The 26545-nt window shown below is 58.2% G+C and overlaps 1 protein-coding gene across 1 annotated transcript; it reads right to left on the bottom strand.

Moving 5' to 3' along the window:
• Positions 1-18091: 18091 nt before the first annotated feature.
• On the bottom strand, positions 18092-26236 carry ANO7 (anoctamin 7). Its single transcript, XM_024243847.3, has 4 exons — positions 25491-26236; positions 24086-24200; positions 23080-23137; positions 18092-18563 (listed from the first exon to the last, which is right to left on the bottom strand). The coding sequence occupies exons 1-4, from the start codon at positions 25643-25645 to the stop codon at positions 18352-18354; spliced, it is 540 nt and encodes a 179-aa protein (XP_024099615.1). The 5' UTR covers positions 25646-26236; the 3' UTR covers positions 18092-18351.
• Positions 26237-26545: the final 309 nt, after the last annotated feature.

Below are 26545 nucleotides of genomic sequence, written 5' to 3'. Positions count from 1 at the left end.
TGGGAACACGTGCCTTGCAAGGGGTGCTAAGTCCGAGAGTGTCAGCCGCATTGCAGGGTACCTTCCCTCCAGATGGGGATAATCTTTCTGAGAACACAGGCAATGCTGGGAATAGCAGTACAGCATTTTTAACACCCAGATCATTCATACCTAAGCCCGCGTAGCCCTGAGCATTTTCAACACAGGAGCCAAGAAAACTCCCTGCAACCTCCGCCTCTGCGGGCCTGTGTGCCAGAGGCTCTGTGCTCACCGTAATGGCCCACACTTGTCTCAGGTGTGAATTGGGTTAAAATGGGGAAAGAGTAATACGGGCCAGGACAGCTGGGGTGGGGCAGGGTTTTTGGTTTGCTTGTTTTTTTATTTTTGTGGAGATGAGGACTCACTATGTTGCCCAAGCTGGTCTCGTACTCTTGGGCTCAAGCAATCCTCCTCCCTCAGCCTCCCTAAATGCTGAGATTACAGGTGTGAGCCACTGTGCCTGGCCTGGAGTGTTTTGGGTGTGGCTCTGAATGGGGCATATTGGGGGTCAGAATAAGTGGTGAAGAGAGGCTGGGAGCCCTGAGTGGTCAGCTGCACAGCTGGCCCTGGCTGGGCGATGAAGCAGCCGGTGGCAGGAGGAGTTGCTGCAAATCGAAGCTCAAATGGAAGCAAGAGGAAGCACACAGCTTATCCACCAGCCCCGGGCCTCAGGCACACTTACCTCCTCGTTGCGGACTCCAAACAAGGTGTGGTAGTTGCCTGGGTATCCCACAAACCTAGGAGAAAGTCAAGATCATGAGCCTTGATGGGATCCTTCCTGTCTCCTCCCACTTCCCTGGGCTCTGGAGGCCTCAGCAGAGCTGCTGCACCTGCCCTGGAGGAAGCACGAAGTGTGGCGTAGAGTCCAGGCTGTGAGCTGGGCCTCCTGTGGACCCCCGAGCTGGGTGGGGACCAAGAGGTGGGCAGCCCCTGTTTGCTCAGAGGTGCCGGGAGGCATGGGCCCCCGTCCCCTGCCTGGGTCTCCTGTTCCGTCCTCCACCCTGCCTGAGCACGGCTGGATGATGCGTGGTACCCAGGCAGTGGGAAACATGAGCAGAACTAAGCCGGGGCGAGCTGTGGCCAGAGGGAGAGGTGCCCACCAACCTGCCCTTGAAGAAGGCAATGTAGATGGGTGAGGAGTAGAAGTTGACGAACTGGAAGATGAACACCTTGAGGGTGAAGGCGTCCTCAAACTTGGTCTGGGTGCGGTGCATTTCTGTGGTATGGAGAGCCTGGGCTCAGTCCCTGGGGGAGTCATCAGCATCCAACTAAGGGCCCCCTCTCCTAGGACCACCTTGCCACACACGGGTGAGGAAAAGGCCATATCATCCAGATATTTAAAAGAAGGAGACAAAGTGAGACATTTCCAAAGTCACCCAAAAACATGTTGATTAAGAGGAGCTGGGAAAATTGATAATACCCTATATCCCAACACTAATAATGAATGTGGTGCGCACAGGTGAGTGGTCGGGGATGGGTCAGAGAAACGGAATAGAGGCTCGTCGCCAAGGCTGTGCAGGGGACTGGGCTCTGGTGCAGGTGCTGGAGGCGGGAGCATAAAAGGCTAAAGGTTACAGGAGGGAAAGAGGGAGGCTCAACACCCCACAGCAACCCCACAGTTGCAGAAACAGCTGGGCGGCTCCCCTCAGGGCCCTACCCTTGGCCGTCCAGCACCAGGAACCTCTCCCTGAGACACCTGCCACCTGCAAAGTTCTTTCCCTGACACCCACCTTCCCCTGGTCACCCGCCAGGAGGTACTTCCTCCTCAGCACTTAAGCCCTCTCCCATTCTCTGTAGCTGTGCAGGCAGCCAGTTCCGTCCCCTCTCCTAGAACCTGGGCTCCAGGGCGGGGCTGCCAGCTTTTGTTCAAGACTATTCACCCCCAGGGCTACAGCGGGGCTGATGAGAGGCAGCAGCTTATGGAATGAATAGGTTGGTCCTAAGTGTTTGTCCTCAGGAAATGAGACAGAGAAAGAGAAGACCATGGGAGAGGAAGTGGGAGGGAAGAACTGAGAGGCGGCTGCCCAGCCCAGCGGCCGATCCCCCACGCCACCCAACAGAGGCTCAGTGGCCCCATCCTGGAGGGACATCTCCCACCTGGGGACCTCGCAGCCTGGAGGGGGGCCCTGTGGAGGGGCGAGAACTCCTTGGGTGCTCGAGTTGCCCCCAGGGTCCTTTATCTCCAGGAAGGCCCTGCTCACTGCTCTTTTAAGGGGGCCTCTGGGGAGGCTCAGACAACTCCAATCTGTACCACATTTAGAAATGGGGAGCACTGGCTTCCTAGCCCAGGGATTGTTTGTGTCCCACCTGGGGTGCCAAAAACAAAAAATAAGAGAAAGAAAACCAGGTGCTGTGGCCCATGCCTGTAATCCCAGCACTTTGAGAGGCCTAGGCAGGAGGATCCCTTGAGGCCAGGAGCTTGAGACCAGCCTGAGCCACACAATGAGACCCCTGTCTCTATCAAAAAAAAAAAAAAAAAAAAAATTTCAGCTGGGCACAGTGGTCCAGGTACTCAGGAGGCTGAGGCAGGAGGATCCCTTGAGGCCAGGAGCTTGAGACCAGCCTGAGCCACACAATGAGACCCCTGTCTCTATCAAAAAAAGGGCACAGTGGTCCAGGTACTCAGGAGGCTGAGGCAGGAGGATCCCTTGAGCCTGGGATGTCAAGGTACAGTGAGCTACGATCGTGCCAGTGCACTCCAGCGTGGGCAACAGAGTGAGATCCTGTCTCAAAAGAAAAAAGACAGAACTAGAAATGAGGGCTGTGTGCGTCAGTGAGTGAGACAGTCATGTTCTGGCTTGCGGCCGGCAGGGTGGGCCCCTGGTCAGCGCCTGGCCGGCCTCAGCCCACTCACCCCATCGTGTCAGGACGTGGGCCAGGGACACATAGACCTTGGAGAGAATGAGGATGAAGACGAGGTTCACTACAGACCCTGTGAGGCTGGCGATGCGAGAGGCCTGACGGGAGACAGGCAGTCAGAGCTGGATGAGGGGCTGCTCAGGGCCCCCCGAGGCAGGCGGCAGAGGCTCACCCAGGCTGCGAGGAGGGTGTTGCCCGACCTGGACACCACGATGGCCATGATGGCGCGGTACAGGATGATAGACACGAGGCACATGACCACCACGGCCACCTGCAGGGGCAGGAGGCCCGTGAGCCCCTTCACGGTGTCTTGGGCACCCCAGCACCCTCAGGCCATGGCCCCCGACAGCTCTTCTAGTCCGCTGCTGGCCCCAGCACGGCCTCCTCTAGGAAGCCCCCTGCCTCCAGCCCGGGCTGTGCTCCCAGGCTATGTCCTTCCTGATGAGTTGCTCAGGTAGAGGTGGGGTGGGGTTAGAGTTAGAGGCTGGGCCACGTCTGGGTGTCAAGGCAGCCACTGTGAGTGTTAGAGAGCCATCCCATCCCAGGAATTGGGGATTCCTGACATCTTGGCAGGGGTGGGAGGGGTCCTATTAGGAAGCCCCTTTGGCTGGAAGGCAAGACAGGGTGCAGTGAATGGCCCTGCTGGGGTGCCTGCCTCTCTTTTCCTTGAAACCAACCCCCTTGCTTGAAAAATGCCCCATGCCTGCACCCACGGGGAGACCCTCCCAGGCCCTCTGTATGACTCACACCTGCTCTCAGCCAGGACCCCACAGCCGAGCCCAGGCACATGGGGGCCTCTCTGCGGGGAGTGAGGGTCCTGTGCCCAGAGGAGGCATCTGGCCGCGGCACCAAGGTGGGATGGGGGACAAAACCACCCCACATGGTGCAGGAGGATGGAGGCGTGAGTGGAGTGCAGGGGGACCGCATACCATCACCACGATCACCACGGAGCCGGCCAGCATGCGGCGCGCGCGGCTCCTCTCAGGGAAGTAGGGCTCGTCCTCACCCGTGATGGGGTTTGGGGCTGTCATGGGGGCTGAGGCGGCAAACTGGGGCCGAGGCCTCTCCTGGAAGGGAGCCGGTGCTCAGTGGCGGCCCTCGCCGGGTGTGACCATGGTCCAGCGGGGGTGGCTCACCTCGATGTCCTCATAGTCGGAGCAGTCCCAGCGGTAGGCCAGCGTGGCGCTCTTCCGCTTCCAGTACTCCAGGAGCAGCACGGCCCACAGTGCCATGAACAAGCTGAAGAAGACGGTGCCGCCGTGGTCGAACAGCCGGCCGGCCTGTGGCAGGGATGGGGGGCATCCAGACTTGCTTGGGACTGGAGGCCCCTTGTTCCTTCCAGTGTTCCTTCCTCCTGGAATGGGAGTGTGCATCCCACACACATCCCCCCACTGTGTATTTTTTGTTTGTTTTTTGTTTGAGACAGAGTCTCGCTCTGTCGCCCAGGCTGGAGTGCAGTGGCACGATCTCTGCTCACTGCAAGCCCCGCCTCCCGGGTTCACGCCATTCTCCTGCCTCAGCCTCCCAAGTAGCTGGGACTACAGGCGCCTGCCACCACGTCCGGCTAAATTTTTGTATTTTTAGTAGAGACGGGGTTTCACTGTGCTAGCCAGGATGGTCTCAATCTCCTGACCTCGTGATCCGCCCGCCTCGGCCTCCCAAAGTGCTGGGATTACAGGCGTGAGCCACCGCGCCTGGCCCCTTGACTGTGTTTTGGAAGCACAGACCCACAAAGGGAGAGGAATTTTGCCTCAGGACGGCTCACACCCAGGTCTCACCCACACCTGACTTTGAGGATGCGATTTGGGACTTTCTGAGCTGATATTTTCATGAGGTTTTGGACCTAGAGTTAATGCTGTAAGGGGTTGAGACTTCGGAGGATGCTGGGATGAGGCGAGTGTATTTTGCACATGGGATGGACATGAAGTTGTGGGAACCAGAGGATGAACTGTAGTGAGTTGAATTCTGGCCCCCAAAAGATATGTCCGTTGGGAACCTCAGAATGTAATCTTATTTGAATAAGGGCCTTTGTAGATGTAAGGTAAGGATCTCCAGATGAGAGCACTCGGACAAACCCTTACAAGAGGGGAGGAGGAACCAGCACGCAGACACAGAGGGGAAAGCCAGGTGGTGATGGAAGCGGAGATTGGAATGAGGCGGCCACAAGCCAGGGAGGACCAAGGACCGCCAGCAGCACCAGAAACCAGGAGAGAGGCCTGGGGCTGAGTCCCCAGAAGTGGTCAAGCCTGCCAATAGCTTGATTCTGGACTCTGGCCCTGGGTCTGTGAGAATAAGCTTCTGCTGTTTTAAGTCCCCGTTTGTGGTCCTAGGAAACATCCAGGTGGATTCCCAGGAGTGAGGTCAAACGGCGACTGGCCCATCAGTAGTGCCAAGGGCTCTGGGTCCAGTGCATGTGCGGTACAAGCGAGGCCCTGAGGCCCCTGGGAAGGTGGACAGACCCAGGAAGCATGCCAGGCGGGCAGGGGGACAGTGGGGCTCAGAGACTGCAGGAGCCTCCTGCCCAGGTCTTGTAAGCTGGGAATTCTGCTCAGAAGTCCAAACCTTTGGTTCTGCCTGTGCCCTGGGGTCTCCAGGGTTTGTCCGACTTGGAGCTAAGGGCCAGGTGCCCCCAGAGTGCCAGAGCTAGAGTCCTGGCGTGGGGTGTCCTCAAGTGGGAAGCACCTACATGGGCCACTCTGCCAAGTGCTGGGAGGTGTGTGCCGGGTGTAACCCCAGTTCCAGGCGAGAGAACAAAGGTTAAGGAGCTCACGGAGCGTTCTGCCTTTACGTGGTGACAAGCAGGACAGGGGCTGGTGCAGGCAGAGTCAGGACCAGGACAAGGGGAGCTGCCCTCCTCATCCCCGACTCCCAAATCCCTTACCCCACCCACCTCTTTTCATACCTGGGCCAAGGCACAGGCGCTGGAGAGCAGCCAGAAAGGGCAGTTGAGGCAAAGTGGGCACATCTCAAAGCCGTCCTTGCTGCCACACAGTTCCTGCCTGCAAGGCATGGAGCAGAGGGGTGGGAGCTAATGGGGGAGGGGGGCTGCTTGCTCCTCCCAGCCAGGTGCCTCCCTTGTCTTCTCTCTCTCCCCCCACCACTGCCTTTGCCAGGCCCAGCATTTCTTAAAAAAATAGTTGTTTTAAAATATATACCATGACAATGTCTGAGTTAAGTTTCTGAATTTCAGTTCCATGATAAACTAAAACACAAGCCCAGTCATTTATTAATATTATAAGAAATTTTACATTATTATAATAAACAGAGTTAGTGCCAATAAAATTAGCATGGGAGCACACCTGCCCATCTGTCAGCCTTGGAACACTCCTGTCCACCTATATCAGCCTTGGAGCACTCCTGTCCACCTGTGTCAGCTTTGGAGCACTCTTATCCACCTGTGTCAGCCTGAGAGCACTCCTATCTACCTGTTTCAGCCTGAGAGCAGTCCTATCTACCTGTCAGCCCGGGAGCACTACTGTCCACCTGTCAGCCTAGGAGCACTCCTGTCCATCTGTGTCAGCCTGGGAGCACTCCTGTCCACCTGTCAGCCTGGGAGACTCCTGACCACATGTCAGTTTGGGAGCACTCCTGTCCACCTGTCAGCCTGGGACCACTCCTGTCCACCTGTCAGCCTGGGAGACTCCTGACCACATGTCAGTTTGGGAGCACTCCTGTCCATCTGTCAGCCCGGGAGCACTCCTGTCCACCTGTCAGCCCGGGAGCACTCCTGTCCACCTGTCAGCCTGGGAGCGCTCCTGACTACCTGTCAGCCTGGGAATGCTCCTGACTACCTGTCAGCCTGGGAGCGCTCCTGACCACCTGTCAGTTTGGGAGCACTGCTGTCCACCTGTCAGCCTGGGAGCACTCCTGTCCATCTGTGTCAGCCTGGGAGCACTCCTGTCCACCTGTCAGCCTGGGAGACTCCTGACCACCTGTCAGTTTGGGAGCACTCCTGTCCACCTGTCAGCCTGGGAGCACTCCTGTCCACCTGTGTCAGCCTGCGAGCACTCTTGTCCACCTGTCAGCCCGGGAGCACTCCTGACCACCTGTCAGCCAGGGAGCACTCCTGTCCACCTGTCAGCCTGGGAGCACTCCTATCCATCTGTGTCAGCCTGGGAGCACTCCTGTCCACCTGTCAGCCCGGGAGCACTCCTATCCATCTGTGTCAGCCTGGGAGCACTCCTGTCCACCTGTCAGTCCGGGAGCACTCCTGTCCACCTGTCAGCCAGGGAGCACTCCTGACCACCTGTCAGCCAGGGAGCACTCCTGTCCACCTGTGTCAGCCTGCGAACACTCTTGTCCACCTGTCAGCCTGGGGAGACTTCTGACCACCTGTCAGCCCGGGGGCACTCCTGTCCACCTGTCAGTCTGAGGGCACTCCTGTCCACCTGTCAGCCCAGGAGCACTCCCGTCCACCTGTCAGCCTGGGAGCACTCCCATCCACCTGTCAGCCTGGGAACTCCTGACCACCTGTCAGTTTGGGAGCACTCCTGTCCACCTGTCAGCCTGTGAGCACTCTTGTCCACCTGTCAGCCCGGGGAGACTTCTGACCACCTGTCAGCCCGGGGGCACTCCTGTCCACCTGTCAGCCCGGGAGCACTCCTGTCCACCTGTCAGCCCAGGAGCACTCCTGTCCACCTGTCAGCCTGGGAGACTCCTGACCACATGTCAGTTTGGGAGCACTCCTGTCCACCTGTCAGCCTGGGAGCATTCCTGACCACCTGCCAGCCAGGGAGCACTCCTGTCCACCTGTCAGCCTGGGAGCACTCCTGTCCACCTGTCAGCCTGGGAGCACTCCTGTCCACCTGTCAGCCTGGGAGACTCCTGACCACATGTCAGTTTGGGAGCACTCCTGACCACCTGTCAGCCAGGGAGCACTCCTGTCCACCTGTCAGCCTGGGAGCACTCCTATCCATCTGTGTCAGCCTGGGAGCACTCCTGTCCACCTGTCAGTCCAGGAGCACTCCTGTCCACCTGTCAGCCTGGAAGCACTCCTGACCACCTGTCAGCCAGGGAGCACTCCTGTCCACCTGTCAGCCTGGGAGACTCCTGACCACCTGTCAGCCAGGGAGCACTCCTGTCCACCTGTCAGCCTGGGAGCACTCCTGTCCACCTGTGTCAGCCTGCGAGCATTCTTGTCCACCTGTCAGACCGGGGAAACTTCTGACCACCTGTCAGCCCGGGGGCACTCCTGTCCACCTGTCAGCCTGAGGGCATTCTGGTCCACCTGTCAGCCTGGGAGCACTCCCATCCACCTGTCAGCCTGGGAGCACTCCAGCCCACCTGTCAGCCTGGGAGCACTCCTGTGCACCTGTCAGCCTGGGAGCACTCTGGTCCACCTGCCAGCCTTTCAGCCATGTCCACAAGGCCCTCTGTGACACTCCTGAAGACAGGCATGTGCTCACCTCACACCTCAATCACCTCAAGTGCCAGCTGTCTGCACAGGGCCTAGCATCTAGGGGTCCCCCCGCCCCACACCCATCTGGAAGCCCAGCACCAGGCTCCAGAGTTGCAGAGAGGGAACACTCACGTGGGTATGTCTGAGAACACCAGGAAGCAGCCCACCAGGAACACGAGTGTGCCCACCAGCGCTGCTGGCAGGAGCCAGCCTGTGTAAAACCCTGTAGAGAGGATGGCAGGAGTCCACCATCAGGAACCCAGGCTTGGGAGCCCCAGGTGGGGGTCTGCACAGCCATACTTGTCCCCTAGGGATCACCCTCAGCTCAGCTTGGGGGCTGGGGCCCTATGTGAGGAGGCCAAGAGGTGCACAGCTCTCCCTGGCAGCTCTGGCGCGGCCCCACCCTCCTGGGCCTCTGCCCTAGACTCTGGACACCCCTACCACATTGACCCCGACACCAGTGCTGCTGGGGCTCCAGCCCACCAGGCTCTCCGCCTCTGGATGCCTTCTCCTCAGCCAGCTCACTCCAACCAACCTGCCCGGGATGGACAGAGAAGTCCTTCTATGTCCTGCTCACCATAGAGGTGTGGGCCCACCCGTGTTCCAGGCCCAGGGAAACCACGAGTCATTCCAGGTGCCTCCCTCCCCACCACCCAACCCCCACCCTGGCCCCTGCCTCATCTGACCACAGCCGCAATCCCTCAGTTACCCCAGGCCCTCAGCATGTACCCCCACTGCCTCCCATAGGGCTAGTCCAGTCCCGGGCCTGGTGTCCTGTCTCCTGCCTGACTCAGTCCAGGCCTGGTGTCTTGTCTCCTGCCTGACTCTCTGCTGGCCAGAGTGACCGCTGTGAAATGCAAGTCTGCCCGGAGCCCAGATGCAGCCCTGGCCCTGCTTGCCCCCAGAGGCCCCCAGCCTGGCCATGCTGTCCCAGGGTTGCTGCTCCAGGCCCTGAGATGGCCGGGTGAGTCCTGGCACACAGGAGCTGTGCCTCTGCCCCAATGCTGTGCTCCGGCTGCCCTTCCATGCCTGCCGGCCCCGCCCACTGCCCTGGCTGGCTCCATTGTCTGGGTCCACTGTGGGGCTGTGTGTGGGGACGAGAAAGGGCTTTGGACGTTCTGGGACACAGAATGAAGGGGTTGGGGCTGACCCAGGATGGGGAAGGGAGGGTGCCAAGAGCTGAGTGAGGTGAGGGCAGCCAGGACCCAGGAGGAACAGCTCTGGGGTTGCCTGGGGCAGATGGGCATCTGGAAAGTGCTGGCCTGCTTGGAGGAGATGAGAGGCTTGGCCTGGACCCAGACAAGGGTGACTTCCCTAGGATGGAAGTTCCTAGGGTGGCCCCAGGGCCTCATGGGCCAGTGACAGTCAGGGAGGGAGTCAAGAGAGACCCCCACCAGCAGAAGGGGCTCTCAGCACTGTTACTGGAGCATTAGGAGGCCAGGGCCCAGCATTATTATGGTGCCCAGTTAGAGTGACTGGGCTTGGGGGGAGCCAGGAGGGCAGCCCGGTCAAGCCAAGAGCTGCGCCCACCGTCCAAGCCCCCACGCATGCTGCCCTCCAGGGGCATGGACTGGCAAATTGTTACAACCTGAGACCAAGCTGGGGGAGCCCAGGTGGTCTGGGGGGCAGCAGGGAAGACTCACCGAGCCAGGCGAAGTAGAAGGCTACCTTCTCCCCGAAGTATCTGCGCACGTGGTCCAGGGGCTGGTACTTGTTCCATTTGCCCCAGCGTGCCCAGTGCTGGAAAAGGACTTGGCGCTGGTTGAGGTGTGGAGCTTGCGGGCCCTCTGGGGGCGTCTTGAAGGGGCCCTGGGGGCGAGCGGCCTGTGGGTGGGAGGCTCCCCCAGCTGACCCCACTGGGCACTGTTGTAGGTGCGGGGGCTTCCGTGTGGGACATGGGCAGACAGGCCTGGGAGTTTGGGATTGCTCCATGAAGAAAAAATATAGTAATGTGGAGGGGTGGGTACGGGGTGGTCCGGGAGGACCTCTCTGAGGAGGGGACATGTGTGGTGAGGCCCCTCTGACTCCTGGGCTGCGAGGGTTCAGGGCGGGGAAGGGCCTGGAGAGGCCACCCTGGGTGGCCGTGGTCCAGGGCCCAGCACCTTCTCTGGGTTGGAGAGTCCCCAGGCTGGTGTCCTGTGCTGTGCGTCCTGGGCCCTGGCTGGTGGGAGGAGCTGCCCCAGCAAGGTGGGACACCTAGCATTTCCACACCCACTTTTTCATTTAACCCTCATGACGGTGTTGGGGCAGGACTGGACCCCTGGCCACGCAGCAGTGGGCTCAGGCCTGACCAGGCCCTGGATGCCCTGGCTGCCTGCAAGGCCCCTCCCCTGCTTGGCCAAGGGGGGAAGGCTTGGGCGGGTGGGGGGATAAATGGCCTCCTGCTCCCCACAGTGGCTGTTTTCTCAGGGATGATGGTAAGGCTGACAGGAACAGGTGTAGCGACAGCTGCCCTGGTCAGTGCCCGCTTTGGCATTGCCTCAGTATACCCAGCTTCTGGAGGGGGATAAGAGACCTCACTGTCTTTCCCAGCAAGAGAAGCTACCCAGAGAGACGGAGCCATAGCATCTAGAGCCCAGGGACCGGCCTGTTCAGTGTTAGGCACCGCAGTGTGGGCTACAGTCCCCACAGAGCCAGACCTGAGGCCCCGGACAGGCCACGGGATGGCCTGGTCACATCGCCGCATGTGTGTGCGTTTAGTGTTCTGACTCCTGGGTGTCCATGCCGGCTGACTATGCCTGCTCCACATCCGCCTCCCTGGGGGCCAACAGGACCCAAGGGGACTCATCCCCCATACCCAGGCTGGAGCCCCCAGCCCCCGAGCTCACGTCGTGCAGGGGGAAGGCGGCACTGAGGGCACCCTCTGCCAGCAGCTGGTGGATCCCAAGCAGGTTTTTCTTCTCGTGGCCGTACGGGGTCTTGGCCAGGATCTCAAACAGCTGCAGGGGATGTGGAGGGTGGCGCAGGTCACTTGCCACGTGATAGCAGAGCAAGGAAGTCCTAGCCAGTCTCCAGGCCAAGGCCACGGACGGCCTCCCTCAGCCTTCTGGTGACAATAGCGATCTGATGGAAAGGCTTGGGACTTTGTGTCACCACCTCACATGCAGGACGCCCCTGCGCCAGGGTAGCGCTCATTCTCTCACTCTGCAGGCTGAGAGTCCTTGACCAGAGCCACACGGCATGTGGGGGTTGAGTCTGCACCTGAAGCTGGGCCCCCGCCTGGCCATGCACAGCCCGCTCTGGACCCGCACCCTGGGTGACAGTGAACACTGCAGCCTGGGAGTCAGCTGTGTCCAGGGTGTGCCCTGCCCCCTACCTGGGCAGCCCACGTGACTGTGTGCCCCGTGGTGGTCAGCAGGGCCCCTCTTGGGTAGGCCTGGCCTGGCCCTTCCCTGCCCGCAGGCCTCAGGAACAGGCCTCCTGCCGAGGTGCCTTGGGCCTGCCCCACCTGGTGCCACCCATCCTCCGACCACGCTGCAGGGCAAGTCTGCTCCCAGCCAGCAGGACCCATCCTGCCTGGGGCTAGTCTCAGCTGTCCCACATGTCCATAAATCCAATATCTATTTTGAGCCCTGGGGTCCCGGAGGGGAACTGGGCCCCTCCCCACCCCTCCCCAATCCCAGGCCGTGGCCTGCCCTGTGTAAAGAGGTGAGGTCAGCCCCTAAAGTTTCCAAAGCCTCCAGGCTCCAGGCCTCGGCCCTCTGATCTCAAGCGGGCCTTTCTGCATCCAAGGAGGCTGGGGGCTGGCAGGATCCTCAGAGCCAGGTCAGGGTTTGGGGCCCGCGGCAGGGAACCCCCACTCACAATTTGGTGCCTCTTGGTGCTTGTGAAGAAGGTGTCCTGGTTGTCACTCCCGAGGAAGCTGTGGGCATGTGAACAGTGCAGAAGGTTTGGAGGAAGCTGTGGGCATGTGAACGGTGCAGAAGGTTTGGGGCCCAGGTGCTGGCGCACACGCAGGAGCACAGGCCTGCGGACACAGCCCTCGCCCCAGGAGAAGCAGCTGGCTCCCCGGCAGGTCAGTGGCTCCCGATTTTGCCTTTTTGCATCCCCAGGAACAGGAGGCCACAGCAGGCCCCCAGATACCCAGAACCCCTCACCACACACAGGGTGGGGGGAAGCAAACTGTGGTTGGGCACAGGGCAGGGCGGTGCAGAGAAGGCCAGGCTGGCCAGGGAGCCCCATCCCGTGTGCTGCCCTGAAGCTCCGGCATGGGGCCAAGGGTGCTTGTGGGCAGTGCAGACAGTGACTGGGTAGGGGCCCTCCCTGGGAAACCAGAATCTTGGGGAGCCATGGGTGGGGCAACACGGAGTGAGGTTGAATGTCCCACCAGCCCCAAAAGGAGGCATCCCGTGTGGCAGAAAGGCCGCCTTCAGCACTGGTTCCCCGACAGTGGTCCCTGCCACTTCTGGACTCCCCCAGTCTGTAGGCCTGGTGCCACAGCGCAACTGGCTTTGTCCAGTAGTAATGTGTGTGGACGACACACGTGTCGTTTCCAGGAGGGAGCCAGCATGGGCCAAACATGTCCCTGTATTCTACCTCAACAGTTGGGGACGCTGTGATGAGACAGAGCCTCCATCGCCCGGGCCCTGAGAGACCGTGGTGAGCAGGTACCACGCCACCCCACCACACGTGTGCCTGAGCAGGAACTAGACCTTGCGTGTCCAGCCACTGGGCCTTGGGGGGGTATCTGTCCTGCAGCACAACCGCCCTAGCCCGGCTGATGCAGCGGCATTTGGAAATGCAGACACGCGATAAGCGTGCCCACCTGGCCTCAGATTCCCTGCGGAAAACTCCAGGTGAGGAGAGTCCTGGGGAAGCACCAAGTTCCGCTCACTCATTGACCGACTCCCATTCACTCCTGTTCTTTCCTCCGGCTGGCAGGGCCCCTGCCTTACCGTGGCAGCTTGTTCACTCTGAACCGGCAGGAGTAGTACTCGGGGGGCACGTCTGGCACAACCTCCAGGAGGACGTTGGGGATGCCCAACCACGCCAGCAGGCCGGCCGACCAGTTGGAGGCCTGGTTGGGTAACTCCTGGAAGGAAACGTCAGTGGCTCCTCCCACTCCCGGGAGGAGGGTAAACACCCCAGGTGGGAGTGGAGGTTGTGCAAGCTTGCAAATTGGGCAATGGGCGAAGGGGCTCCAGCAGAGGGAAGGGGCGTGGTAGACCCTGCGAGGGCCCAGGCGAGCCCCTTCCCCTCTCAGGGCCTCAGGCTCTGAGGCTGCTCAGCTTGTCAATTTGTAGCCCAGAGCCCCTCAAGTGGAAAAGGGGTGGGAACCAGTGAGTAGCATGTCTCTGCCACCCGCATGCAGTGAGGGTCAGGCCAGCCAGTGCGGTGGGTGGCGGACCCACGTCCAGGCCCATCTTCCTGAGGTCACCCGGAGCCAGCCTTCTCCACCCCATGTCCACAGGCAGGGCCCCCAGCAGGTGGCCTGGCGGGGGTCTGGGCCTGGAGGGGTCAGCTCAGCGCACACACACTGTTCACCCGACCCCACCTCCTGGGAGCCCACCGTGGGGGATGCCACCACCTGCCCTGTTTGCCCAATGAGGTTTCTTGGGGCCTGGTGTCGGGGTGGGTAGGAGGAGCCCCTGAGGCCTCCGAGCAGGGAGCCCTCCTGAGGCTGTCGGCATCGGCAGCTGAACGCAGTGTGTGGGGACTGGGACCTCCAGGCCCACCCTGTCCCCATGCCTCCCACGTACCTGTAAGGGCAGCTTCAGGCGCAGGTCTTCGGCGTAGTAGCAGAGCACAGCCCAGGAGGCACTGAGGAGGGCGTAGTGCACTGTGGTGTTCCCGTTCTGGACGTCCTGCTGTAGGCACCCAGGGCTCCGTGAGAGCCTGAGGGTGCATGTGTGGGGACACATGTGCACGTATGCACATGTGTGTGTCCATTCGCACTCTTAGGAAAAGACTGGCATTTCTGTAGCTGTGGTAACAGCTGACTTTGAATCTCCTATTTGATACATGACACCTGCTCCCATGGATACACCTCTGAAAGCCAACCGGGCCTCGACAACCCCGTTTGGGAGTCGGCCCCAGCAACAGATTTGCTGCAGACAGCACGCTATTGGGGCTGGCATCACCTGCAGCCTCCCCTAAGGCTAGGGAGAGCCTTGCCCTGCTGGCCAGACTATGCTGACACACGCCCGCCTCCCGGCTTGAGGGGCAGTGCCTCCAGCTTTTGGTTTTCAACATCGAACGGTTGCCTCACCTTTGATCAGTCACCAGGTGTACATGCATGTTGTGCACAGACATGTTTCCGTGTGTATGTGTGTGTTCATATAGGTGAGCACTACTATGTTCACATGTGCACATGTGTGCCAACATGTGACGGGCACTCCTGGAGCCCGGGGTGGGTTGAGACAGGGATCTGATTCAGTCCAGTGCACAAATGCCTCCTCTGAGTGTGAAACTGCTTTTCAGCACCACCCCCTTTAGTCCAGCGGCCCTCAGCACTCACAGCCATCTGGGGTTCCCTAAGTGCCAAAGCCCCGGCCCCACCTTGGGTGAAGTGGAACAGAGTCAAGGGCAGACCCTGGCCCCCAGCTGGCTGTGATGTGCGCTGAGAGCTGAGAACTGTCCTGCAGACCGAAGACCAGGCACACTTTGGGCAACGTGCTGGGGCCACCAGCATCCCCTGCAGTAGTCCCCCCTGCCCTCAACTAAAGGGCAAACCTGCTCGAGTCTGGATGATGACCTTGAAAACTCATGGGACCACACCACCCAATCAGCTCTGTCCATAATAAAAGCAGGTGTTTTTCACCTCCACCTCCCAGACACTGAAGCAGATCCAAACTCAGGAGTGGGGGGCTGTTAGCTCTGTGGGCTCCATGTGCCAACACCTGAGAAGGCCTGGAAGGAAGCCAGGGAGAGCGGTGGGGGAGGGGCACCCTGGGGTGGGGTGATGTGGCAAGTAGGGGCTGCTCCCTGTGTGTTCTGGACAAGGAGTAGGCAACGTGGGAATGAGAAGGCGGGTGAGGGAAGAAAGGCACGGAAGGTGGAGGGGAGTCGGACGCAGGACTAACTCAGTCCACAGCAGGTTAAAATCAACCAGGACACCATCATGACCAGGAGAGCCAGCCAGGACTGGGGAAGGATGTCTGTCACACACCACACCAGCAATGGCTAAGTGGCCAGAACAGACAACAAGCTCCTAAGCCTTAATAAGAAAAAGGCAGGTGAGGCCGGGCGTGATCCCAGCACTTTGGGAGGCTGAGACAGGCAGATCCCTTGAGGTCAGGACTTCATGACCAGCCTGGCCAACATAGGGTAACCCCATCTCTACTAAAAATACAAAAATTAGCTGGGTGTGGTGGTACACACCTGTAATCCCAGCTATTCAGGAGACTGAGGCAGAAGAATCACTTGACAGAAGTTGTAGTGAGCCAAGATCGCACCACCACACTCCAGCCTGGGTGACAGAGTCAGACCCTGTCTAAAAAAAAAAAAAAAAAAAAAGGGCAGGTGACTTGGGAGGCTAAGGCAGGCAGATTGCTTGAGCCCAGGAGTTCCAGATCAGCCAGGGCAACAAAGTGAGACCTCATCTCTACAAAAAATTAGCCGGGCATGGTGGTGTGGGCCTGTAGTCCCAGCTACTCAGGAGGCTGAGCTGGGAAGATGGCTTGAGCCTCAGGAGATTGAGGCTGCAGAGAGCCATGACTGCACCACTGCACTCCAGCCAGGGCAACAGAACAAGACCCTGTCTCAGGCCTGGCGCGGTGGCTCACGCCTGTAATCCCAGCACTTTGGGAGGCTGAGGTGGGTGGATCACAAGGTCAGGCGTTCGAGACCAGCCTGGCCAACATGATGAAACTCCATCTCTACTAAAAATACAAAAATTAGCCAGGCATGGTGGCAGATGCCTGGAGTCCCAGGTACTCAGGTGGCTGAGGCAGGAGAATTGCTTGAACCCGGAAGGCAGAGGTTGCAGTGAGCTGAGATCGCGCCACTGCACTCCAGCCTGGGAGACAGAGCAAGGCTCTGTCTCAAAAAAAAAAAGATCCTGTCTCAAGAAAAAAAAAAGAGAAAGGCAAGTGACCCAATAGAAAAAAGGGCAAAAGACACAAAAAGGCAATTCACAGTATTGGAAACATAAATGGACCATAAATGTGAAAATGCTCAACCTGCAGCACTATTCACAATAGCAAAGACATGGAGTCAGCCTCAGTGCCCATCAGTGGTGGACTGGATAAAGAAAATGTGGTACATATGCACCATGGAATATGATGCAGCCATAAAAAAGAACAAGATCATGTCCTTTGCAGGAATGTGGATGGAGCTGGAGGCCATCATCCTTAGCAAACTAACACAGGAACAGAAAACCAAATACTGTATATTCTCACTTATAAGCGGGAGCTAGACAATGAGAAGTCATGGACACAAAGGGAACAACAGACACTGGGGCTTACTTGAGGGAGGAGGGAGAGAAGCAGAAAAAATAACTATTGTGTACTAAGCTTAGTATCTGGGTGACAAAATCATCTGTACAACAAACCCCCGTGATATGAGTTTACCAATATAACAAACCTGCACATGTGCCCCTCAACCTAAAGTAAAAGTTAAAAAAAAAGTCTCAACTTCTTTAAGAAGCAGGGAAAATGCAAATTAAAACCTGGTTGAGGCCAGGGGCGGTGGCTCATGCCTGTAATCCCAGCACTTTGGGAGGCCGAGGCGGGTGGATCACCTGAGGTCAGGAGTTCGAGACCAGCCTGGGCAATACGGTGAAACCCCGTCTCTACTAAAAATACAAAAATTAGCTGGGCGTGGTGGCGGGTGCCTGTAATCTCAGGTACTTGAGAAGCTGAGGCAAAAGAATCTCTTGAACCTGGGAGGTGGAGGTTGCAGTGAGCCGAGATCTCGCCATTGCACTCCAGCCTGGGCAACACAGCGAGACTCTCTCTCAAAAACAAACAAACAAACAAGCACACAAACCACGGTGCGCCACCACTATATCCCAACTGGTTGGTAAAGCGTTAAAAGTCTGCAGTATCAAGTGTTGAGAAGATACAGAGCAAGGGGCGTCAGGCCACTGCTGATGGTGGAAATGGGGCCACCACATGTGGAGTGGTGTGGCCATATGCACGTGCCTCGGCCCGGCACCCCTACTCCCAGAAGTTCCTGCACACAGGCACAGGGACACACACACACACACACACACACACACACACACACACACACGAATTTACAGTAGCTGATTTTCATAATCGTCCCAGACTGGGAACAAGTCAAATGCCCATTCTCACGGCATCCATAAGCAAAGACTGGCATTCACACGAGAGCTGCCTGTGGCAAGGCAAGGGCGGGCCCCAGGGCAGCAGTCACCGGCCACGTGGGCGGGCCTCACCACAGGAATGACCCCGCACGTGATTCAGCTCTGCCAGTCTCAAACAGACAAAGCCAGGCTGTATTGCTTGATGATGTAAAATTGGCGCTAAAATGGTAAAGAAACCCTGAGTGTGATGGACATAAAACTCAGGATCGATTACTCTGTGGAGAGGGAGAGGACAGGTGACAGCACAGCCTGCTCCTGGGGACAGAGGAAGGTGGTCAGAGGAGGGCGGAGAAGGAAGGAGCCGCGTGGACAGACCTGGCAATGAGTGGGGGACACAGCACGGTGAGAGCTGGGCTCTGCACCCCAATCCCCAGCTGCCCCAAGCCCCGCCTGTGCCCGCCTGTGCCCGCACACCCAGCATCCTCACGCCTAGTTCCTGTTTCTCACGCTCCCCGGACCTGTTGCTTAAATGATTCTAAGTGGTACCTACCATTATCACCGAAAGCAAACATGCGAAAGGACTTTTTAAGCTGTTAAGCACACTGAGAGTCATGAACACAAATGACACAAAAGCTTTAATGGTGGAGGTGGGACAGGTGAATGGCAAAGGTAGTGTCAGAGTTTTCAGGTGACCCTGAGGGCTCCGGCTTCCATGAGAGAGCTGAGTATGCCAGGAGGGATCAATGTTTACCCCCGCCTCTGGACAGCAGCTCCCTAGCCACAGGGAGGAGCTCACGGTGGCTGGGGGGTCCAGCAGGACTTTGGGGCCTGATCTGCTCTGGGACTCTGGACCCCGTGCCCTCAGGCCTCATGTGGTGAGGTCATGGGTCACTGAGTGGATGCAGGGCCTAGGGCCCTGCCCATGACTGCCTCCACGTACCTGGTCTACACACAGCCCAGCCGCACGAAGATTATCCAGAAAAGTCTCCCTCCAGGTCCTGTGCGTGTCTGTTCTGTCCCGGGCGGCACTGTCCTGCTGCCGGTCTAGCTTCAGGTCCTCCTCCCAAACGAGGACGAAGTCTGCTGGGAGTCAACAGGGACAGAGGCAGGAGCCTGGCTAAGTGGCAGTGGCCGGCCCAGGGAAGGGATGCCAGCATCCCAGCCGGGACGCAATGGGGAGCCAGGCACTTGGACACTCAGGGCCGGTTCCTTCCCGATCCCCTCTCTGGTCCCAGCCAGGGCTAGGAGGACTCCAAGAGCACTTTCAGGTCCCAGGACAGACCTGCATTGGCCTGGGTGGGGAACGGAGAGGGGCTGGGTATGGCCCTCTGAGATCCCTGCTACAGTGCTCATCCCTGCAGGGTAAGTCCCAAACTCCTAAAGGGGTCTTTAAGGACTTCAGGTGCAAGTCTCTGTCAGACTTCCCTTTCTGCCATAGAGAATCATCAAAGCTGGAGAAAGTTTCAGGTGCAAGTCTCTCTCAGACTTCCCTTTCTGCCATAGAGAATCATCAAAGCTGGAGAAAGTTTCCGAAGCCCCTGATTTTCTGGCATGAGACAGCAATGGATGCTGGGCTCAGGCCCTCCAGAGAAGAGGAGCGTGCGAGTTGAGCCTTCCCTTCACTTCACTCCTTTCTGGGGCATTTCCCAAACCACGGGGAGGGCAATAGAGCCCAAGCAGAGGTGTTGGTGGGTGAAGCGAATGGGTGTCCGAATTAGGGGCTGCTAAGGGGGCTGGAGCTTGGGAAGAAGACGGAGCCACCGGGTCTGTGAGAAAGTCCCCCAGGCCCTTGGAGCACCAAGCTATTCACACACAGAGGCAGCTGCTGGAGGCCAATGGCTGACAAAGATTCCAGAGGATACACAGTGCTGGGGAATCTGAGCTCCAGCTGGAACACCCTGGTCATCCAGCAGAGACTCGCAGGCCACACCCGAGGAGTAAGGACAACGGAGGGCCCTTAACTGCAGGGGACCCCAGTGGATGCCTGAAACTGTGCGGAGTAACAGACCTGTATATACTGTCTTTCCCTATACATACCTATAATATGTACATACCTATGATATACATTCCTATGGTGAAGGTTAATTTATGAATTAGGTAAAGTAAGAGATGAACTATAACTAATAATAAAACAGAATAATTATAACAAAATACTGCAGTAAAAGTTATGTGAATGTGGGCATTCTGTCTCCCTCTTTTAAAATATCTTATTGTGGCTGGGTTTGGTGGCTCACGCCTGTAATCCCAGCAATTTGGGAGGCTGAGACAGGTGGAGCACGAGGTCAGGAGATCGAGACCATCCTGGCTAACACGGTGAAACCCCATATCTACTAAAAATACAGAAACAAAATTAGCTGGGCGTGGTGGCCGGCACCTGTAGTCCCAGCTACTTGGGAGGCTGAGGCAGGAGAATGGCGTGAACCCAGGAGACGGAGCTTGCAGTGAGCTGAGATCACGCCACTGCACTCCAGCCTGGGCAACAGGGCAACAGAGTGAGACTCCATCTCAAAAAAAAAAAAAAAAAAAAAGGAAATAAATAATTTCTATATACCTATGACACATAGGCAGTGAAATTTTCCAAGTAATGCTATTTGGAATACATCTACTAAAAGATTCTCAAGATCTCATGAAAGCAGCAAAAAAAAAAAAAAAAATTAAAGGCCAGGTGCGGTGGCTCACGCCTGTAATCCCAGCACTTTGGGAGGCAGAGGCAGGCAGATCACTTGAAATCAGGAGTTCGAGACCAGCCTGGCCAACATGTTGAAACCCTGTCTCTACTAAAAATACAAAATTAGCCAGGCGTGGTGGCACATGCCTGTAATCCCAGCTACTCGGGAGGCTGAGGCCAGAGATCACTTGAACCTGGGAGGTGGAGGTTGCAGTGAGCCAAGATCGTGCCATTGCATTCCCGCTGTGCAACAAGAGCGAAACTCTGCCTCAAAAAAAAAAAAAAAAAAAAAGAAAGAAAAAAAGAGAAATTAAAGTAGACCTAAATAAATGGAGAAAATACCATATTCGAGGATTGAAAGACTCACTTTCTAAATATGGGAAATAATACATCAGGCATACATTAATCCCTTTGACACAAAACAGAACACACAAAACTGACAAAACTTTAACAATACCAGGCCAAATGGATTTTATGACACAAAGCATGATTATGGATAGACAATTTTCTAGGCACAATTAATATTGATAAAAGGCATGATTTTCTCAGAGAATAGAATATATTCTACCTTTATATGAAAGTTTAAAACGATTGTATCTCGGGAGGTGCCAGTCTTGGAATGAAGGGTGGGGAGCTTCTGGTAGCAGGAGATGTGGTCTGAGGGCCCGGTGGGGCTGGGAGGGAGGGGTGGGGCTGTGGCTGCGCAGGCAGCTGCGAGGATGCCTTAAGCCTCACACACACAGAGGGGGCGTGTGGAGGATTCTGAGAAAATAAGGGCTGTCTCCGTTTTAAAAAACCATCTTAGGCTGGGCGTGGCGGCTCACACTTATAATCCCAGCACTTTTGGAGGCCGAGGCGGGCGGATCACCTGAGGTCAGGAGTTCAAGACCTGCCTGACCAACATGGCGAAACCCCGTCTCTACTAAAAACACAAAAATTAACCGGGCGTGGTGGTGCGCACCTGTAGTCCCAGCTACTTGGGAGGCTGAGGCAGGAGAATGGCGTGAAGGGAGGCAGAGGTTGCAGTGAGCCGAGATTGTGCCACTGCACTCCAGCCTGGGTGACAGTGAGACTCCATCTCAAAAAAAAACACAAAAACCAAAAAACCAACCAAACAAACAAAAAACCATCTTAACCACATTTAAGTGTGCAGGTCATTGGTACTAAGGACACTGACATTCTTGTGCAGCCGTGACCACCATCCATCTCCACTGAATCCCTACGCCCATTAAGCACTAACTCCCCCCACCCCCACAGCCCCTGGCACCCACCAGTCTACCTTCTCTCTCTATGAATTTGACTCCCTGGGGACCTCATATAAGTGGAATCACATTTGTCCTTTTGTGACTGGCTGATTTCACGTAGCATACTGTCCACAAGGCTCATCCCCGTTGCAGCCTGTGTCAGAATTTCCTGCCTTTTTAAGGCTGAATAAATCCATTGGATGTAAATACCGCATTTTGCTTATCTAGTCTTCTGTAGGCGGATACGTGGATGTCTTCCACCTTGATATGGGCTGAACTAAGTTTCTCCAAAATTTGTATATCAAAGCCCCACCCCACAGTCCTCAGAATGAAACTGTATTTGGAGATTAGGTCATTAAAGACACGTGATGGCTATTAGGGTGGGCCCCAATACATGACAACTCGTGTCCTTATAGGAGGACGAGACCCCGGGGGTGTGAGGACACAGGGAGAAGGCGCGTCTGCAAAAGCCAAAAGAGAGGCCTCTAAGCCACCAGCCGTGCCTCACCCTCACCTCGGACTTCAGCCCCAAGACTGTGAGAAAAGAAAGTTCTGCCATCTAAGCCCCGCAGGTCATGGTACTTTTTTTTTTCTTGGAGACAGAGTTTCACTCTTGTTGCCCAGGCTGGAGTGCAATGGCGTGACCTCGGTTCACCGTGACCTCTGCCTTTTGGGTTCAAGCGATTCTCCTGCCTCAGCCTCCTGAGTAGCTGGGATTACAGGCATGCGCCACCATGCCTGGCTAATTTTGTATTTTTAGTAGAGACAGGGTTTCTCCATGTTGATCAGGCTGGTCTCGAACTCCCGACCTCAGGTGATCCACCCGCCTCGGCCTCCCAAAGTGCTGGGATTACAGGCGTGAGCCACTGTGCCTGGCCCAGGCTGTGGTACTTCTTATGACAGTCCCAGCAGAAGAATGCACGCCTTCCAGCTACAGTGAATGACATTGCGGGTGTACAGATATCTCCCCGGGGCCCACATCCCGTGCTCGTGGGCGCTCACCCGGGGAGGATATGCTGGCTCTTATGGGAACTCTGTGCTGAATTCTCTGAGGAACTGCTGTTTTCCTTAGCAGCTGCACCATTTTACACTCCCTCCAGCAACGCACAAGTGAGCCAGTTTCTGCTCATCCTCATCAACATTTGTGATTTTTTTTAAAGTAGTAGCCATCCTAGTGGGAGGAGTTTAGGGTCTCTCTGGTGCTGAGGGGACAGCAGTGTGGGCGGGTGGGTGCTGGGAGCCCGGCTGGTGCTGGTGCAATCCCCTGGGAGTCGGTGGTAGCTCCGGGCACACAGAGGCAGCGGGTTGGGGGTGGATCAAAGAGATTTTGAAGGTACAAAAGGGGTGGAGTGCAAGAGATAAGAGTCAGAAATGACCTGAGTTGTGGCTGAACAGCTGGAGGATGGTGGAGGGGACTGGAGCAGAAGGGAGGGGGCTGCCCTGTCCGCTCTCCAGAGCCCTCCTGGCCCCACACGCCATCAGTAGGGAGCCCCCTTTCCTGCTGTTTTTCCCGCCGTGGTTTGCTCACCCTGAGGCCCTTACCCCAGTGCCCCATCCCCAAGCAACTGGCCCCAGGGTGGCTATTGAGGAGGCCACCCCAGCCTGCTGCCCTTGGGTGCACCCCCGTGGTGTCCCCACCCTCAGGACCAACATGGGCGTGGTACAGATGCTGGGAGGGGCTCACCGATCCGGGGCTTGGCAGGGCTCCCAGCTCTGCAGGCGGCCGCTTGCTGTCCACCTGGCTGGAAGTCACGGAGGATGGAGAAGCATATCAGCATCTGCCCGTGATGACTATACCCACCCCGCCCCACCTGCAGCCGTCCCCGCCTCCAGCCCATCCCCGCCCTGCCCCAGAACACTCAGGACCACAGAAGAATGTTCTGCGGGTGGAGGTCAGGGCGGGGGAAGCCCCTCTGCTGTGTGTGGGCACAGGATGTGTGGGCTCGGGGAGCGGCAGGCAGGGCCAGAGGGCACCACCAGCCCTGGGCCTCCAGCTGGCTCCCCTCCTCCTTGGGCCAGGCCCATGGCAAAGGTCAGGTTGGCGGGACGCATGGCCAGGACCGGGGTGCCTGCCCTGCTGGCCTCCAGGGGCAGAGGGGAGCCAGACTGCTCCCAAAGTGGCCTTGAGGACAGAGTTGGCCATGGCGACCGAGAGTGTCTGGATGCTCGGGGTGAGAGGCCCTGCGCCCTCCCTGGAGGCTCATCTCGGCTGTGCTTGGGGTGGCAGGAAGGGTCCGTGTCCACCCGCAGGCTCACAGTGCATCCATGGCCTCCTAGTGATAAGGTGGAGCCCTACAGATGGCCCTGGGTGCTGCTGTGGCCCTGCACTGACTGGACTGGCACCACAGGGAGGGCCCCGTCCTGGTCTTGCCTTTGCCTGGCCAGACCCCCCTTACCCTCCTGGGGTTCCTGTCTGAACATCAGTGGATTCTGCTTGGTTCTCCGCAGCCAGGCCGGGCCAGGCAGGCGGTGGTCTGACTGTGTGTGTTAAGGACGGGGTGGCGAGGGCGGGTGGTGGTCTGACTGTGTGTGTTGAGGACGGGGTGGCGAGGGCTTGGGGGTTGCCGGGGATGCAGGGGAAACACGGTGATGCCCATCCACCCCCAGAGGCTCTGGGCCCAGGGTGGGGGCATAGACCCAGGCAGGGGAGGACCTCTCAAGTCGCACCACGGTCTCCTGGGCGCTGTTACCTCCGAGGCGTGGGCTGTGCTCCCGTAAGGGCCCCTCTTCTCTGCCTCAGGGGGGCTCACATCGATCAGGACGGTGCTGTCCTCTTCCTGGGCCCGCCGCCGCAGCATCCTGCTCCTGCACCCACCAAGGCCGGGTGGGGACGGGGGTCAGAGAGGGGACGCATGAGACCCGTTCCTGGAGCCACCACACTGCCTGCAGTGAGCTCCCTTTACAGACTCGACTCGGAGTAGAATGGGGCCGTGCTGGCCCGGCAGACTCTCCTGGCCATGAGCACATGGAGAACCCCCTAGCCAGCCACTAGCTCCAGGAAGAAACCAGTGCCGGGGAGGGAGCGTCTGGCAGGCCTGGCACAGCAGGTGTCTGTCTGTCTGTCCATCCAGTGAGTGCCCGTGTTCTCCAGCCCTGAATGCCATCCACTCTGCCTGGGTACTCAGTGGAGCCTGAGAAGGCCCAGAAAGGTGGGCCTGGAGTACAGACACCTCTCCCTCTCTTATCTGTAGGGCAGAGCCATGTGAGCCAGGGACAGGCAACCCCTCAAGTCGCCTGCCTTCGCTCATGGCCTGAGGACCCAGTGCCAGGACCCATAGGCCCTGAGCTCCCCAGCAAGGCGGGCCTGATGGAGCCCGGCCTCACTACTCTTAGGGGTCCCAGCTTCCTCCTACACGTTTGCCCTGGGGGTCTCTCTCTGTGGAGGACGGGTGCCGTGGCTCCTAGTCTCGGGCTGGCAAAACGGGGCCAAGAGCACGACATCTGTGGCCCTGGAAGAAGGTTCGAGCTGGGGCTGGCATTTGGAGCTGCGATGATGACCGGAGGGTGTCATCACGGAGGCGCCGCAGGAGGTCGGAGGGGCAGCCTTCTAGTTCTACCCTTCGCTTCACATTAGCGGAGGCCCAGAGAGACAGAGACTGAGCCCAGGCTGCCTGCGCCTGCCTAACCCTGAAGCCCGAGCGAGGTTTCAGTGTTAGGACTCTGCCCCGGCCCCAGGCTGGGAGCCTCACTGTGGACTGTGGGGTGTTCCTGGAGGAAAGTCTCTGAGGAGTTTCGGCCACCCAGCAGCCCCTCATGCCCCCATCCTGCTGCGGTGGGCAGGCGGGCCCCTCCTCAGAGCTCTCTGCAGAAAGAATGGGGCATGCCCCCACCCCAGCGAAGGGACCTGCTCCATGGGGGAGTCCCTGGGCAGGCAGGAAGCCAACCCCAGCTGGGTGTGCCCTGTCCAGAGCCGCACTGAGCATGTGTCCCTCCTCGTGCCCCAAGGGGCTTTGGGGACCAGGGCGGGCCCTGGCACTGCCTCCCCACAGGCCAGGGTGTGTGAAAGTCCTGGTGGGCTGAGGTGCCGCCCTGCCTCCCTAGAGTCCAACGCTCCACCTTCTCCCTGTGGCCCACACGTCTAGGCTGGGTCCCCACCTGGCACAGTGGCTTCCAGAAGAGGTCTCGGAGGTCATGGCCCACCTCTCAGCGTGAGCCTGGTCTCGGCGGTAGAGTCCCGGCCTCACTGCGGGACAGTGGGTGGGGAGGGGTGGCCCTCGGAGCCCCGCCCAGGCAGTGGCAGCCATTCGCATGCCCTCAAGTGGGCCAGGAAGCAGGCAGGGGAGGTGCCCAGCACAGCTGGCCAGGGCAAGGCTTCCCGGCTCCTGGAGCAGGATCTATCTTTGTTTAAATAGGGGGTGTGGGGCTCAGAGCTGCAAACAGAGGCAGCCCACTTGGCTGGGCTTCCACACACCCGCGTGCAAATGCTGCCGTCCTCCTGGGAACCTTATTTGCTTAGAGATTTCAGGGCTGGCATCAGCTGTCATAGCTGCTGCCTTGGAGGGTCTCGAGGAGGTGGGATTCCGCAGGAACAGCCACAGATGCCACCTCTGCTGGAAGCCTTGCCAGGCAGGCCTAGTAAGCTCTGTTTATGTGGGGGGAAACTGGGGCTCCTTGAGGTTACGTAGCATGTGCTGAGTGGTGGGCCAGGGTTTCACCCGGGGGCTGGGGAGATTGGGAGACCCAGGTCACACTGCTGGCTCTGCTAATGCCTGAGGGGTGACCTCAGGCACATCCCATGCTCAGGGCTCCATCTGCAAAAGGACAGGAGGGGTCCTAGCCTTCCTCCCATCCTTTCCGCCCTTCTCCTCCTCATTCTCCTCCTAGCCCTCCTCTTTCTCCTCCTAGCCCTCCTCCCCCTCCTCCTTTCTCCCCCCTCCTCCTTTCTCCCCACCTTCCCCCTCCTCCTTCTCCTATTGTTTCTCCCCCCACTCCTCCCTCTCCTCCTCCTCCTATCCGTTCTCCCCCCTCCCTCTCCTCCTATCATTTCTCCCAACTCCTCCTTCCCCTCCTTTCTCCCCACTCCCCCTCCTCCTATCGTTTCTCCTCCTCCCCCTCACTTCTCCCGCTCCTCCTCCTTCTCCTCCTATCCTTTCTCCCCACTCCCCCTCCTCCTATCGTTTCTCCCCCAACTCCTCCTCCTTCTCCTATCC

This window comes from Pongo abelii, chromosome 11 (assembly GCF_028885655.2).
Source record: "Pongo abelii isolate AG06213 chromosome 11, NHGRI_mPonAbe1-v2.0_pri, whole genome shotgun sequence".
NCBI classification, from domain to species: Eukaryota; Metazoa; Chordata; class Mammalia; order Primates; family Hominidae; genus Pongo; species Pongo abelii.
Note: the sequence above shows the minus strand (reverse complement) of the source record. Positions and strands in the feature narration are given on the sequence as shown.

Excerpts from the sequence above, each read along its gene's own strand:
- ANO7 (XM_024243847.3), bottom strand. The coding sequence starts at position 25,645 with ATGCGAATGGCTGCCACTGCCTGGGCGGGGCTCCGAGGGCCACCCCTC. Across the intron at positions 24,201-25,490 it reads TCTGGAAGCCACTGTGCCAG|GAGCAGGATGCTGCGGCGGC; the intron begins GTGGGGACCCAG and ends TGGTGGGTGCAG. Across the intron at positions 23,138-24,085 it reads GCACAGCCCACGCCTCGGAG|CCAGGTGGACAGCAAGCGGC; the intron begins GTAACAGCGCCC and ends CGTGACTTCCAG.